The sequence below is a fragment of the Acinonyx jubatus genome, chromosome A2 (genome assembly GCF_027475565.1).
Source record: "Acinonyx jubatus isolate Ajub_Pintada_27869175 chromosome A2, VMU_Ajub_asm_v1.0, whole genome shotgun sequence".
NCBI lineage: Eukaryota > Metazoa > Chordata > Mammalia > Carnivora > Felidae > Acinonyx > Acinonyx jubatus.
In genome coordinates, this window is record NC_069383.1 from 148095543 (window position 1) to 148111300 (window position 15758).

The window sequence follows — 15758 nt, forward strand, 5'->3', positions numbered from 1 at the left end:
AGACAAATACTACAACTGCAATACTTTTCCTACATTTTGAGGCAGCATTTTGATTACCTCTTCAGTGACAACAGTGTTATAATGTTTCTATAGAAAGGGCATACAGTTGCTCCCCTAGGTTGATGCTCATCTGCTTTCTCTTGTTGACAACTTAGAACAGTTTCTTTCAGCTTCACAACTCATCCTATGTCATGTAAATTTTTAGAACGTTGTCAAATTTGGGAAACCTGTATCAAGTTTTTTTCACACCTGAGCTGGGAGACTTGGAGGCATTCAACTTTTTTTTTTAAGTTGCCATTTTTAGGTGCACCTGGGTGGTTCAGTCTGTTAAGCCTCTGACTCTTGGTTTTGGCTCAGGTCATGATCTTACAGTTTTGTGAGTTTGAGCCCTGTGTTGGGTCTGTGCTGAGTGTGTGGAACCTGCTTGGGATTCTCCCTCTCTCCCTGCCTCTCTCCAATTCGTGCTCTCTCTCTCTCTGTCTTCCTCTCTCTCTCTGAAAAATAAACGTTAAAAGAAATAAAGTTGTCTTTTTTTAACATTTATTTATTTTGAGAGAGTGCGAGCAGGGGAGGGGCAGAGAGAGGAGAGAGGGAATCTCAAGCAGGCTTTTGCGCTGTTAGTGCAGAGCCCGATGCAGGGCTGGAGCTCACAAACGATGAGATCATGACCTGCACCAGAGTTAAGAGTTGGATGTTCAGCTGACTGAGCTACCCAGGTGTCCCAAGGCATACAGCATTTTTAATGCAGTGGCAGTGACAAAAGGGCCTTGGAAGGGGGTGGGACAGCCATGACCTCTGTGAGTAGCTGGTACTTTTTTAAATTTTTGTGTGTATGTGGTAAAATATACTTTATGTAAAATTTACCATTTTAACCATTTTTATTGTATGATTCAGTAGCATAGCTGGTACTTTTTGACAGTCATTTTCTCTATAATTCTTTGGACATAGTTGAGACAATATAGATTATACAATTTTTATATCTTGCTTTCATTTAAAAGAGTATATCATAAGCATTTTTTCTCAGATTGTTTAAAAATTGTAAAATTGATAAACTTTTTATAATATCTCGATAGTTCATCATGCACTCTTCTGTTACTTGACATGGAAGTGAGTGCGATCACAATGGGGTATAAGAGATACCTTGATCTCTGTGGTGCAGCGGTGGGAGTTTTCCTGAGGTTGGTAGTTTGATGCCCTGTACTCAGATGGGTCAATCTGGTCAGCCTCTATCCTTGCCTCCCACAAGGCACATGTTGACAGCTTTCCTCTTACTTCCTGGCTTTATTTTGCTAAAACTCCTTTTTGTGTATTCATTTTGTTATCAGGGGTTGTGCCTCATCTGGTACCCAGCTTCCTCAGAAGTCCAGGTCATGCAGGGAATGATTTTCCTTCTGCATTGTCTTGCTGAGATAACTTACTTAAATAAAGCTGGATGGCAGACCCACCAGTGTTGCTGAAAGAGGCCTTCAGCAGAGACTCAGCACCAACCCATGGCCATTCTTTGCTTTGCCTGCAAAAGATGGGGATGATCATCTTGTAGTGATAACTTTGCAAAGTAAAAGGTTTGAGTCTTTGGGATGTGAACTTTGAACCAACACAGAATTTCTGATTGCTAGTTTAGTATATTTGTTTTAAACTATGATAGAATTTTAATCTTCTTGAGGCCACATTTTTAAAGTTTATTCTTCAGTGACCATTCTTTCCCTGCCTGATTTTCTACAAAAGATAATTTTCCAGGAAGTTGATTGTCATTACATTAAGAGCTTAAGCTTTGTTTACATGAAATGTTTCCACATCACCAGGTCCCACATGAGTGTTAGGTGCAGAGTCCTTCATTTATATTCCTCAGTTATTGTAGACTTGATAGATGGGGAATTACAAATGCAAAATTAATACCAGTCAGTGCTCAGAATACATTTTGTAAAGTGTGTTGCATGCCTCATTTTAATAATTGTACCCACTGTATGTATGATTGGTTTGGGTTTGGATAATTGCAGTGGTTGCCTTTTGAGTTCTCTTGTTAATCTGTGTGTGACAGGTGTTCATGACGCAGTAGTGATTTTGAGGCACATCCTGTGAAGTGCCTACTCTGTTCGTGTTCTTCTGGACTCTGGAGATTCAGCATGAACGGAGCGGTCAGAAATCTCTGATTTTATGGACCTTTGTTTTTTGGTGGGGTCAGGGTCAGGGATAACAAAAAATAAACAAGACAAATAATAAAACATAGTATGTTACATAGTGATAGGTACTAAAGAGAAATAAAGCAGGGTTGTATAAGGGAGTGTGGACAGGGAGATATGTTACTTTCAGATGGGGTAGCTGATAAGGAAGGCCTCATTAAAGAAGTCATTTTGGGGCGCCTGGATGGCTTAGTCGTTTGAGCGTCCAACTTCAGCTCAGGTCATGATCTCACGGTCTGTGGGTTCAAGCCCCGCGTCGGGCTCTGTGCTGACAGCTCAGAGCCTGGAGCCTGCTTCAGATTCTGTGTCTCCCTCTCTCTCTGACCCTCCCCCATTCATGCTCTGTCTCTCTCTGTCTCAAAAATAAATAAAACATTAAAAAAATTTTTTTAAAGAAGTCACATTTGTATGAAGAGCTGAGGAGGTAAGAGAGTAAGCCAAGGGGGTACCCAGGGGAGAAGTGTACAAAGCAGAGGGAATGGCAAGTGCAAAGGCTCTGAGGTGGGTGTATTCCAGGCATGTTTGAGAAATAACAAGGAAGCTAGTATAAGAGGAGCCGACTTGATGCTGATTTTTCTTTCCTTCTGGGTGTTTTACAAGAAAGGCTTATTAAGGGCCTTCATGCTTCTGTTTTGCTTGATTGTAAAGGATGTTTTGCTTTGACTTTATAAGAATTAAAAAAGATAACCATGCAATTGGTTGTAGTCTGTGAGTAGGGGCGCCTGGGTGGTTCAGTCGGTTAAGAGTCCAATTTGTTTTTTTTTTTTTTTTTTACAATTTTTAAATTTTAACTTGTTTTATTTTTTATTTTTTAAAATTTACATCCAAATTAGTTAGCATATAGTGCAACAATGATTTCAGGAGTAGATTCCTTAGTGCCCCTTACCCATTTAGCCCATCCCCCCTCCCACACCCCCTCCTGTAACTCTCAGTTTGTACTGCATATTTATGAATCTCTTCTGTTTTGTCCCCCTCCTTGTTTTTATATTATTGTTTCCCTTCCCTTCTGTTCATCTGTTTTGTCTCTTAAAGTCTTCATATGGGTGAAGTAATACGATTTTTGTCTTTTTCTGACTAATTTCACTTACCATAATACCCTCCAGTTCCATGCACGTAGTTGCAAATGGCAAGATTTCATTATTTTTTTTGATTGCCAAGTAATACTCCATTGTACATATATACCACATCTTCTTTATCCATTCATCCATCGATGGACAAAGCGTCCAATTCTTGATTTCAGCTCAGGTCATGAGCCCCGAGTCGATTTTCTGTCTCTGCCCCTCCCCACAGCTTGCGCACGCATGCTCATACTCTCAAAATAAATAAATAAACTTAAAAAAAAAAAAGTCTGCCAGTATTAAGAGCCTGATAAAAATTAGGCTTTCAAAGTGAGCACATGGCTTTAGGATTAGCATTGGGTGTCATGGATTTACAAGGGGAAATTTGGCTATCTCTGAAAGTCTGTACCATCTGGCAATGCCTTCACAGAAAGGGAGGCGTCCGCACTTTGACCAAGATGGTGACCCAGGCTGGCCTTGGCAGGAGTGACTCAAAGATGCTCAGTGTAAGGCAAATGACCCGAGTGAGAACAGATGGGAAGGTAAATTTCATCCAGTGCATTTGCATGTAGAAACTATTTAAAACCTAATACGATCTTTTTAAATACAATTTTTTTCTGATTATTAAAATAATATATACTTATGAAAATTTGGTAAATTAAAAAGTATAAGAAAAAATTTAATCCCTTTATTGAAGTGTAAATTATATACAATAAGATTCATCAATTTTAAGTCTAATTTTATGAGTTTTGACAAATTTATGCAGTCATATAATTACTGCCCCAGTCATAGCTAAAACACTGTCATTACCCCTAAAAGTTCTCTTGGTCCCCTTTGCAGTAAATCCTATTCTCCTACTTCTGCAACTGCCTATCTACTTTCCATAGTTCTGCTTTTTCTAGAATTTTGTATAAATGGAATCTTATAGCACATAGTCTTTTCTGATTGGCTTTTTTTCACTTCTGATGCTTTTATGATGAATCTTTGTTGTTGCATGTATCAGTACATTCACTTTTATTACTGAATAATATTGCATTATATGCATATACCACAGTTTGTTTATTCATTCACCCATTTGATGGATGTTTGGGTTTCCACCTTTTGGCTGCTGTAAATAGTGCCTCTATGATCATTCATGTATAAGCCTATGTGGACATTTGTTTTAATTTCTCTTAGGCATATGCATATGTAGGATTGTTGGGTCATATAATAAGTATATGTTGAACTTTCTAAGAAACCGCCAAACTGTTTTCTGAAGCGGCTGTTACCTTTTTGCATTCCTACCAGCAGTGTTTAAGAGTTCAGTGACTGACCCTGGTGGTGGAGTCATGGGTTATGTGCAGATGCCGTATGGTGGCGGCTGTGGGGCTCAGGGAGAGCAGGTGTAGATGGTGAGTGTTGATTTTCCACCATCAGGCTAGTGTGCCTCACAACATTCCCTATCACTATCCAACCCTGGGGCTTTTCTTGAGGCAAATAAGTGGCCCCAGCAGACTCCATTTGTAGCCTCATTAAACTAAATTCTAGATGTGTGAGCTAACGGCTCAGGGCTTTTCATGAGTCATAGTTGTTTTATTTGCAATATATTAGAAGCTAAGATTATTAAGGTGTTGTTTCCAGTAAATTCTTCAACCAGTTTGACAGATTTAGGGAGATGGACTGTGGAGGAAATCTGTGTCCTGTCCTAGGATGAATTATGTTGTTTTCCTTACCTGTTCAGAGTTCATGGGCCAATGTGAGGCAATGTGGAAAATAAAATAGATGCTAAATCTGAAGGCAGTATTTTGTTTTCCACCCCACCCCCCCCTTGGTACAGGGTCCACACATTGCATGGACATCTCAGTAACCATTAATACTCTAGGATTCTTGGGAAACTGGGCCTTAGACTTTGGATGTTTAAAAACCATTGAGAGAACCCTCTGCTCAAACCACATGTGGAACAGAGAAAGAGCAGGTGAAAAAGCAGGTGTTTTGGGTACTTTTCTTCCTTCTGGCCAGGTTGAGGCCACTAATACGCTGCTCTGTAATCCTTGGGAAGTTTGATTTCTTCAATTTCCCACAGAGATAGGGCCTATAAGGGAAGCTAGACTGGAAGCTCCACTTCTTTGTCTGCACCCCAAATGTAAGAAATATGTAGTACAGTGAAGCCATACATATGTTCATATTGAGAGATTGAACATAATTGAAATAAAACAATCACAAAACAGGACTTACATTATTATGTGCAATACAATGATACTTTCTGTTTTTTAAGTTTATTTATTTATTTTGAGAGAGAAAGGCAGAGAGGAGTGAGTGGGGGAGAGGCAGGCAGAGAGAGAGAGAGAGAGAGAGAGAGAGAGAGAGAGAGAGAGAGAGAGAGAGAATGAATCCCAAGCAGCCTCCGCACTTCAGTGCAGAGCCCGATGCAGGACTCTAACTCATGAACTATGAGATCATGACCTGAGTTGAAGTCAGACACTTAACTGACTGAGCCACCCAGGTGCCCCTATTTTTTTTCTATATGATTAAAACAAACTAGTATTCACTAATTGCATTACACCACCCACAGAGTAGAGATCTACTTCAGGCCTCTCTTCTCCATTTTAGAAACCAGAAAACTGGAACCCAGAGGGAGCCAGGGACTTGGAGTCTTTCTCTAAGCAATCGAGTGGCAGAAGTGGGACTGGAACCCGGCTTCACCTCATTACAGGATAATCACTTGTCTCCCTAACATCACCTCACATTTGGCAGTTTCCTCTGTCATCAGCTTGCCTCAGGCAAGGGTTGGCCTTATTTTTCTTGCATCTCTACCCAAGATGATGATTACTCTCCAGTGAGCAATGTCCTACGGACTGCCAGAGTTGGGTGCTGCAGGGAGGGTGGCAAGGTGCCATGTCATACCCAGCAGCTAATGAATACACTGAGGACCTGGGAGTAGATGGAGACATTCACCTGGCCTTTTGGCCTCTAGCCACACTCCTGCACCATACTAGAGAGTGCTATGAAGGACCGGCTTTTGTTTTTGACCTTTGGTGTGGAGGTGGGTAAAAGATGCCTGGAGAGAGATATTTTTCTATTTAATTGAATAAATTTAAGGAATCTTGGACAGAGTTGGAAAGGGATTTGCATTGGTGTTAGCATTACTGACAACAAAAGCAGTTTATACTCGTATGAAAGGTTTGGATTGTTTCTAAAGCCTGGACCATGAGGAGCATCTTGTGCAATAACAATTTAATAATTATGGTACCTGGTTCGTGCTTGGGTACTTACTGGCAGACCGACTGTGAGTCAGTACAGTAGCTTTCCTTTGGTATTGCTCGTACTCCTGAGGTCTTTTCAGTGGGTTATTATGAACTGGTCTGTGTAAACCTGGAGAAAGGGCTTGTGTGGCCAAGTATACCAGAGCTCCACCTTCTGGAGAGAGTCTGGAATGTCTGGAATGTACTCATTCTTTGAACTGATGTCACAGAACCCTTGCCAGCACTTGCCCTCCTGAGGGCTTCTGTGATGCTGAGAAGGTGGTGCCAGGAGAGGAATCAGGACCTTTGATTTTCATCTCTTTGCATTTGGCACCCACAGTCAGTTCTCTCTAAAAAGAGATTAATACCAGTTGAAACTCTTAAAGAGAATTTTATAAATATATAGGAAATAATACAAATATAAATATAAAACATAGGGGTGCATCTGGGTGGCTCAGTCGGTTGAACATCCAACTGTTGACTTCGGCTCAGGTCATGATCAGATCATGAGGTTGAGTTGTACATGGGGCTCTGCGTTAACAGTGTGGAGCCTGCTTGGGATTCTCTCTCTTCTCTCTCTGCTCATCCCCCGCTTTTGCGTGCACGTGCGCGCGCTCTCTCTCTCTCTCTCAAAATAGTAAATAAACTTAAAAAATAAAAAATATAAGTACATGGTGAAGGCACTCTCACAACAGGCTAAGTGTCCCTTGGATGTAGGAGTACTGTATGAAGGTACTAATGCCAGAGACCCTGGGCACTAGAGGTGGCCCTATGACGGCATCCAAAAGATTGAGGTTCATTTGGGAGCTTATTGTCCCTGGCCCTTCCCTCACCTCCCCAAAGCAGTGTCATTGTTTGCAACAGAGAGAATAGTGTCTTCCTCACAGAAGGTATCTCAAGGACCAAATGAGGTAAGTTCCCTTGATGAGCCAACAACATTTAATAGGTGCTTTACTCACCTTAGAGGACAGCGGACCCATCTTTAGCAGACCTATTCTTACCCAGCATGTCAGCTGGGGTAATGGAAACTGGAAGAGTTGCCATTAAAAACCCTGTATGGGGGCGCCTGGGTGGCTCAGTCAGTTGAGTGACCGACTTCAGCTCAGGTCATGATCTCACAGTTTGTGAGTTCAAGCCACACGTCAGGCCTGGAGCCTGCTTCCGATTCTGGGTCTCCCTCTCCCTTTGCCCCTCCCCCTCTCGTGCTGTGTCTCTCTCTGTCTCAGAAATAAATAAACATAAAAGAAAAAAAAAGTAAAAAAAAACAAAACCCTGTATGTTTGATGAAATGGCCTACATGCTGTTAAGTAGTGGTAGTAGCAACCATGTAGTCTGTAAATTATAGACAGGAAACAGAACTACTAGCTTGACATGCCTTGAAGTGGTTAACAATTGTGTAGAGGTTGTTTTGCTAAGATCTGGGGTGTTTAGTGATGCAAAGTCAGGTCTAAGGCCTAAACCTCAGAGTGGATGAGAGCCCTGATTAGGGTAGGAGCACAGCTTTGGTTTAAAGGTGTGCCCCAGCTTTTGGAGATCAGGATAGAACTGATAAAAATAGTCAGTGACCTAGAACACCGTGTATCTTTTTAAATGGAGTTAGCCAGCCTTGATCAGTTGTTTTTAGATACAGACGTTAATCATTAAAGCTAGGCCCAAGCTCCACTGCTAATAAGGTTAATGGGGCTTGTCTTTGGCCTTGGGGTGGGGGTGGGGGGTGGACACCCTGGGGGAGTAGATCTTACTAGATGATGACTAAGCAGGTTTTCCTTTTAACTGCATTTTATAAAAGTACAATTAACGACTAAGAGTGAACCCTAATGTAAACTATGATGATGTGTCAATGTGGGTTCATCATCATTTGTAACAAACGTACCACTATGGTGGGAGATATTGGTAATGGGGAAGGCAACACGTGTGGGAGCAGGTGGTTATGTGTGCAGTCAGTGTATCTTCCTCTCATTTTTGCTGTGGGCCTAAAACTACTCTAAAAAATAAAGTTAAAAATATATATGCATGGAGTTAATCTTATTAGAAAATGGTAAGATTTAATCTGAATTATTAGCCTTGAAATGGGACTTTACCATATGTGGCTTTGCGTTTTTCCCGCCCATCTAACGCCGCTGTCGTGGTGGGAGGGCACTGGTGTGGGGGGTACACCCGGAGCCAGTCGCTGCCTGTCGGCATCTGGCCCCGCCCCGCGGGAGCTCTGGCTGTTTGTTTCTGCGGGAGAAGGCGGAGCCGGGGTGGGCGGCGTGGGTGGGGCCTGGCGAGAGCACAGGCTGCTTGTCTTTCCGCTGGAGGAAGGCTAGTGGCTCTAAGGCGGTTCCCAGGCCGCTTCCAATGCCAGTGTCTCTCTTTGCTTCCGGCAGAGCGTCCTGGCCCGCGCGACTGAGGAGTCAAAGCGAGACAGACGGACGCACGGACAGACGACGGACGGAGGACTCGCTGGCCGCTGGACCCCGCCGCCTCCCCCTTCTTCCTGCCGCCTGCGTCTGGAGGATGAGCCCAGCCTTCAGGGCCATGGACGTGGAGCCCCGCACCAAGGGCGTCCTACTGGAGCCCTTTGTCCACCAGGTCGGGGGGCACTCATGCGTGCTCCGCTTCAATGAGACGACCCTATGCAAGCCCCTGGTTCCGAGGGAGCACCAGTTCTACGAGACCCTCCCAGCTGAGATGCGCAAATTCACTCCCCAGTACAAAGGTGAGCCCCCGCTGCCATAGGGGTCTCCGCTGGCGAGGAGATGCAAGGCGGCACTTCGCAGCCGGGGAAGGCGCGGGCAACTATCCCGGGAGCCCTCCCCTCCTTCCTCCCCACTCTGTGTTTTCCCTTCTCCTCTTGGCCCTCAGCCCAGCACCTCACACCCTCAGTTTGCAAGCCCTGGTAAGATTGCTTAATTCTGTTTTGTTTTGTGGATTTGTTTTGAGTTTATTTTTGGTGGAAGTGTAGTTGTGTTTTATGTTCAGGTATCTCTTGATCACAGTACCCCATAGGAGTCCCCCCACCCCCGCCCATGGGAGACAGCGGGGGAAGACTTTGGGAGGATTTTTCCCAGAATGCTTGCGGCCTGCTTTTTGTCCTCCAGGAAACCAGAAGCCCTGGTGATTAGGTAGGCTGGGAGCAGGGTTGAGTCAGATGGAATGCAGGAGTGGGAGGCCTGTGCTGATTAGCTGAAACCCTTTGCTATTACGGAATGTCCCTGAAATTGCAATGTTATGGCAACTCTTTGATTCACATATGGTGACTCTCTGTTTCTTTTTAGAATGCATTTTTGGGGGGACAGCATTAGCCATCATCATGGTGTGGACTTTCCTGGGAATGGGGGATATTTTGTAAATCAAAGAACCCATTAAGGAAATTAAATTTACATTGCCTGGTTGTACAAAAGACTCTTGAACAACTTAGGTTCTTCTGGGACTGTTGAAACATGCTCTTTGAAGACAGAATGTACTGGGCGCCTCTCTCTGTACTCTGTGAATATGCATGTGTGTTGTGGTTGGGGGTGGGGGAGTTGAAGGCCCTCACTTGGTCCTTCTCTGTTGTTTTTTCCAGGACAAAGCCAAAGGCCCCTTGTTAGCTGGCCACCCTTGTCCCCCTTTTCCCCCTGGTTGTTTCCCCGTGGCCACAGGGAAGTGTGGTCCCCTGAATTCCCTACCCAGGCTCCTCTGCTCCTCTGCGCCCAAAGACAGGGACCACCTCAGAAGTGTCATCTCTCTCTGAGCACGCATTCCCCTGCAGCAAGCGAGCAAGCGGGCGGGCAGCAAGGACTGAGCAAATTGAGTGATCCCAGGCCAGAGAGGCCTGGGAGGAAAGGTGTTCAGCCAGTCGATTGTAAGGCGCTCGTCGGCACCTGCTGAAACGCTCCCACCTGACAGCCCCCTCCTCAAAGACTGTCTAATTACACATGGCAGGTTCTAGAGACTCAAGGGGGAGAGCTGCTTTCAAGGCCACCATGCGTCTGTGCTCCCGGCCCAACCTTATTTGCCTTGTGTTCATTTTGTTCTTTTGTGACTGCAAAGACCAATAAAGTAACATGTTTGAGGACAAAAGGCTTGGGGTGCCCACCCGTGTGGGGGTGCTGCAAGAAGCCTTTGCTAGGGTGTCTGTTGTGCTGTGTGGTTTGTTTTGTTTGCTCCTTTATTATTTTGTTTTGCTTGCCCAGTCTTCCCTTACCCTTGGACCCTTCTTACCCTTCAGGGCAAACCTTTGTTCCCAGTGTTCAGGCTCTGCTTTAAAGCAAGTCTCAGGCCGCCGGAGTTTCTGTTTAGGGCATCAAAAATTCCCGTAAGATATAAAGAGCAAATGTTTTTACGTCTCTTTTAGGATTAGAAGAATTACATAAAATTTAATAAACATTTTCAATAATGGAAAAATGTGTCTTGTAATTCTTTGGCTCTTGCCTTGTTGAGTGCATCAGAGAGGAAGACTCTCGGCCATGTTTGCTCCCTAATCGCTTGTCTTGTATGGTGTCATCTTTTCTAGCTGTTTTGATATTTGTTAGGTTTGCAGATGAGTTTGGGGCCTCTGGCAACATAGAGACTAAGGAACAGGGTAAGAAAAAACCAAATGTTACAATCATGTTATTTATAACACATCATCTTTGGAATTAAAAGTTCTTTCTGCTCCTCACCCCCCTTCCAGGTGTGGTATCAGTTCGCTTTGAAGAAGATGAAGACAGGAACTTGTGTTTAATAGCATATCCATTAAAAGGGGACCACGGAATTGTGGACAGTGTAGACAATTCAGACTGTGAACCAAAAAGTAAGCTTCTGAGGTGGACAAACAAAAAACATCACGTCCTAGAGACAGAAAAGAGCCCCAAGGACTGGGTGAGACAGCACCGGAAAGAGGAGAAGATGAAAAGGTGGGTATAAACTGAGAGGGGAACCCTGGACTCTATGGGAGGGGAGGTGTCATGGGATCTTAGTTATAGTCCGGTCGTCTGGAGCTAGAGACTCAAACGATGGTGCCTTGTCACTCAGTGGCCAGGTCCCACATGGCAGCTTCTTTGTAATGATTCTGGGTTAGGTTATGCCATTTTGGGTAAACAGCTACAGTGGCAGCTGTAAAAGAGTTTTAGTCACTCATTGCTCCTGCAGCTGCCCTGTGCCAGGCCCTGTGCTACATCCTGGGGATGTCGCAGTGGCCAAGGTAGGAACTGTCCCATCACCTCAAGTTGCTCATTGATGGTGGGAGACAAAATGGTCAGTTGGGCATCCCCGGAATGTAGGACCCACTGACACAGAGCCTTCCAAGAGCCGGTTCTTGGCAGAACTGGTAAAAATATAAATAATATATAAAAATTGAGAAGTGTTTATAATGTGGCTAAGTAGGTTGGCTTATTCCCATGGGATTTCAGTTCAGCTTTTCCCAGTCTCCAGCATTTGGAATCAGGGAACTTGGATGTAGCAGAAGCCAGGGGACAGTACTGCCTAGAAAAAAAGGTCAGTGAAGGCTGCTTGGGGGTGGGGGGGTATGCAGTGGTGGAGGCAGAGGCTGTTCTTGCATCTTAGGTTCTCTTGCTATAGAAAAAACAGTGATCTGGCCCTTTAATTTTTTCAAAGTCAACTTTCTTGAGGTATAATCCACTTAGAATAAAATGTATCCATTTGAAGTGTTCAATGTGTACACTAAAACCACCACCACATCAAGATCTCAAACTTCCCATCACTCCAAAAGTTTCTTCATGCCTCTTTGGCCCTGAATTCTGATAAGATGTTGTGATTTATTGGCTCCTTGTCTCTTTACAGCCATAAGTTAGAAGAAGAATTTGAGTGGCTAAAGAAATCTGAAGTCTTGTACTACAGCGTAGAGAAAAAGGGGAATGTCAGTTCCCAGCTTAAACACTATAACCCCTGGAGCATGAAGTGTCACCAGCAACAGTTACAGAGAATGAAGGAGAATGCAAAACATCGGAACCAATACAGTATCCTTTGCTCACAGGGTATCTTTGCCTTGGGGATAGGGGAGGGTAGGTGAGATCCTAGGAGCTCAGAGAGGTTGGGTTTATTTTCTAGTCATGGTTGTGCCAGGGCACCCTTTGTGGTAACCATAGGCAAATACCACTCCCTCAGGAATAAGGGCTGGTCTGGGAATACAGGTGGTGGGGAGGCGGTTGAGGGCCACCTCATGGAGGGACCAACCTGCATCAGGGAGGCTTTAGCCTAGAGTGCAAGGGGCTGGTTTGTGTTTTCAGACTCCTACAGAAGTCCCCAGATAGTGCTTCCTGCCAAGAATGGGAGTGGCAGATGGGTGCTTACCTTTCAATCCTGGTTCACCAGACTGGCACATGAATAAAGCATGGGGCTTCCCCCCCACCCCCCAGCTTTTTTTTTTTACTTAGTGATTTCTTTTTAATTTAATTTATTTAGTTTTTAAAGTTTATTTATTTTGAGAGTGAGTGTATGTGCATGCATGAGCAGGGAAGGGGCAAAGAGAGTTCCCAAGCAGGCTCTGTGCTGTTAGCACAGGACTCTATTCCAGGAACCGTGAGATCATGACCTGAGCTGAAACATAGGTGCCCCTTCTTTCTTTTTTTAATCTTGAGGGGGTAGTTCCTCAGAATTGAGTATGTTTTATTTTTTTAACTTTTTACTAGGGAAAATTTTACACATATTAAACATAGAATAATACTTTGAACTTATAAGTACCAGTCACCCAGTTTCGGTGATTAACCTACTTATGTCAGTTTTGGGCCGTGACTGTCTCTTATACGCAGCATCCCCCAGCTGAGCTGTTTCTTTCTCCCTTTCCCTTTCTCCCTTTCCCTTTTTCCCTTTCCCCCTTTCTCCCTTTCCCTTTCTCTTTTCCTTTCTCCCTTTCCCTTTCTTCCTCTCCTCTCCTGTCCTCTCCCCTTCCCTCTTTTCCTTTCTTCCAGAGGGAGGGAAGGAAGGGAGAGAAAATCCTAAGCAGGCCCCCGTGCTGTAAGCATGGAGCCCAGTGTGGGTTTTGAACCCATGAACCATGAGATCATGACCTGAGCTGAAACTAAGAGTCAAATACTCAGCTGACTAGCCACCCAGGTGCCCCCAACCGAGCTCTTTCTGAAGTGTCTCCTGTGTCATTGCATCCATACACATCTCATCATGCATCTTTAAGAGATAGGGGTTTTCTTTTAATTAAGTTAGAAAACGAGAACAAGTGGGGAAGGGGCAGAGAGAGGGAGAGAGAGGATCCCAAGCAGGCTCTACACTGTCAGCTCAGAGTCCGATGCGAGCTCAAACTCAAGAACTATGAGATGATGACCTGAACCGAGATCAGGGGTTGGACGCTTAACTGACTGAGCCACCCAGGCGCCCCAAGACAAGGGTATTTTTAAGATGTGAGCTCCTTAAAACTGGACAGTAGTGCCTTATTGTCAGGTATCTAGTTTGTGTCCACATTTTCCTAATTGTCTCATAAATATGTTTTTACTGACGGTTGGTTTGAATGGAGAGCCAAGTGAAGTCCACACATTTTTGGTTGAAATGTTTAAGTCTTTTTAAATACCGTTTTTATTTTTTCATCTTGGAAATTTCTTGTCAAAGAAACTAGGTCTTCTAAACTTTCCCACCATCTGAATTTTACTGATTACATCCCTGTGGTCTTTTACATGTTACTCTTTTCTCTTTGTTTCCATTAGGTTTTGATAATTTGATCTAGAGGCTTGGTCAGATTTAGGTTCAGTTTTGGGGTAGGTGGGAGCTAGGATCCCTTGGAAATGGTAGTGGCCATCAGGAAGTGCAGTATTTGTCTGTCTTGCCTGTGTTGCTATTGCCTTAGATCCATTTTTTCATTAGGCACTTTTCTAATTTTGTCATTCCTTCTTAGCTGGAATCTGTAAAGATAAACTTTTTCTCATCAATTATATGCTTATACTGAGGTATAGTTTATATAGGAAAGGTAGATTATTTACTGATTATTTGGAATAATGGGTGGGTTTTTTAACATCCATTCAAAATGCTAGTGGGTTTTTCAGCATTATTATGAACCTGTGAATTTAGACATATTTGATGCAGTTTTAGTCCATTGCAGTTTTATCTTTACTGATGCACAGATTCTTCCATGTTTTGTTTTGCCTTTTAAAATAGGCTCTTGAGAAGCACCTGGGTGGCTCAGTTGGTAAGCGTCCAACTTCGGCTCAGGTCATGATCTCATGGCTGGAGAGTTCAACCCCCGCGTCAGGCTCTGTGCTGACAGCTCAGAGCCTGGAGCCTGCTTCGGATTCTGTGTCTCCCTCTCTCTCTGCCCCTCCCCTACTCATGCTCTGTCTCTCTCTGTCTCTCAAAAATAAATAAACATTTAAAAAAATTTTTTTCGTACTTTAAAATAGGCTCTCGAGTTCTTCTGACACAATCATAGTAGTCTGTGACGACTCTCTTACTTTCTGGTATGAAAAGATGGCCCAGGGTCATGTATATTTCCTACTCCAGATGTGAGTTCAGTCATTCCTCTGAGGCAGGAGTTACAAACCTGCTCAGTAGAGGGCCAGATAGTAAATGTTTCTGGCTTCACAGGCTGAAGCTGCCACACCTCTGCCACTGTAGCTTGAAAGTAGTCATAGATAATCATGTAAATGAATGAGCATGACTATACCCCAATGAAACTGTTTATGATCACCAAGATTTGCATATCATTTAATTTTCCATGTGTCATGAAGTATTATGCATATTTTTTGACAACTTAAAATTTTAAGAACGATTTCTAGTTCATAGGCTGTACAACAAGTAGCCATAGTTCACCAATCCCTGCCCTAGGAAAACTGGTCTGGACACTAAGGGTGCTCACACAACTATCTGGTCATTGTTTCTAGACCTTTTCAGTGCCACACAGCTGGGAAATACACTTTTATTTTATTTAAAAAGTTTTGTTAATGTTTATTCACCCTTGAGAGAGACAGAGACAGAATGCAAGTGGGTTAGGGGCAGAGAGAGAGGAAGACACAGAATCCGAAGCAGGCTCCAGGCTCTGAGCTGTCAGCACAGAGCCTGACGCAGGGCTCGAACTCACAAGCTGTGCAATCATGACCTGAACCGAAGTCGGATGCTCAACTGACTGAGCCACCCAGGCGCCCCCGCATTTATTTTAAAGAGAAAATTTTTCATGAGTTTATGCAGATATTTCCAGTTCACATAGAAGGTTATGGGATTTATTTATTTGATGTTCTGTTTGAAACTTAGGACAGTGTGAAACCCTGTTCCCATACCTTGTTGAGTTGTGGCAGTGCCGTATGTGTGTCGCCCAGGCCTATGTTGAGTGCGGGTGCAGGCGGTCCTCATGCCAGTTCCCTGACAAGAATTCAGTTCTTTGATTTTAGCCCTCT

The 15758-nt window shown here is 43.8% G+C and overlaps 1 protein-coding gene across 3 annotated transcripts in view; it reads left to right on the plus strand.

The window, feature by feature from the left end:
- Positions 1-15758, plus strand: part of IP6K2 (inositol hexakisphosphate kinase 2) — a 30527-nt gene that overhangs the window by 13199 nt on the left and 1570 nt on the right. For all 3 annotated transcript variants that reach the window (XM_015077034.3, XM_015077033.3, XM_027038677.2), the window contains exons 2-4: positions 8829-9160; positions 11099-11321; positions 12208-12383. In XM_015077034.3, the coding sequence (XP_014932520.1) occupies positions 8959-9160; positions 11099-11321; positions 12208-12383 (601 nt within the window). In that variant the 5' untranslated portion in view covers positions 8829-8958. The remainder of the gene's footprint in view (positions 1-8828; positions 9161-11098; positions 11322-12207; positions 12384-15758) is intronic.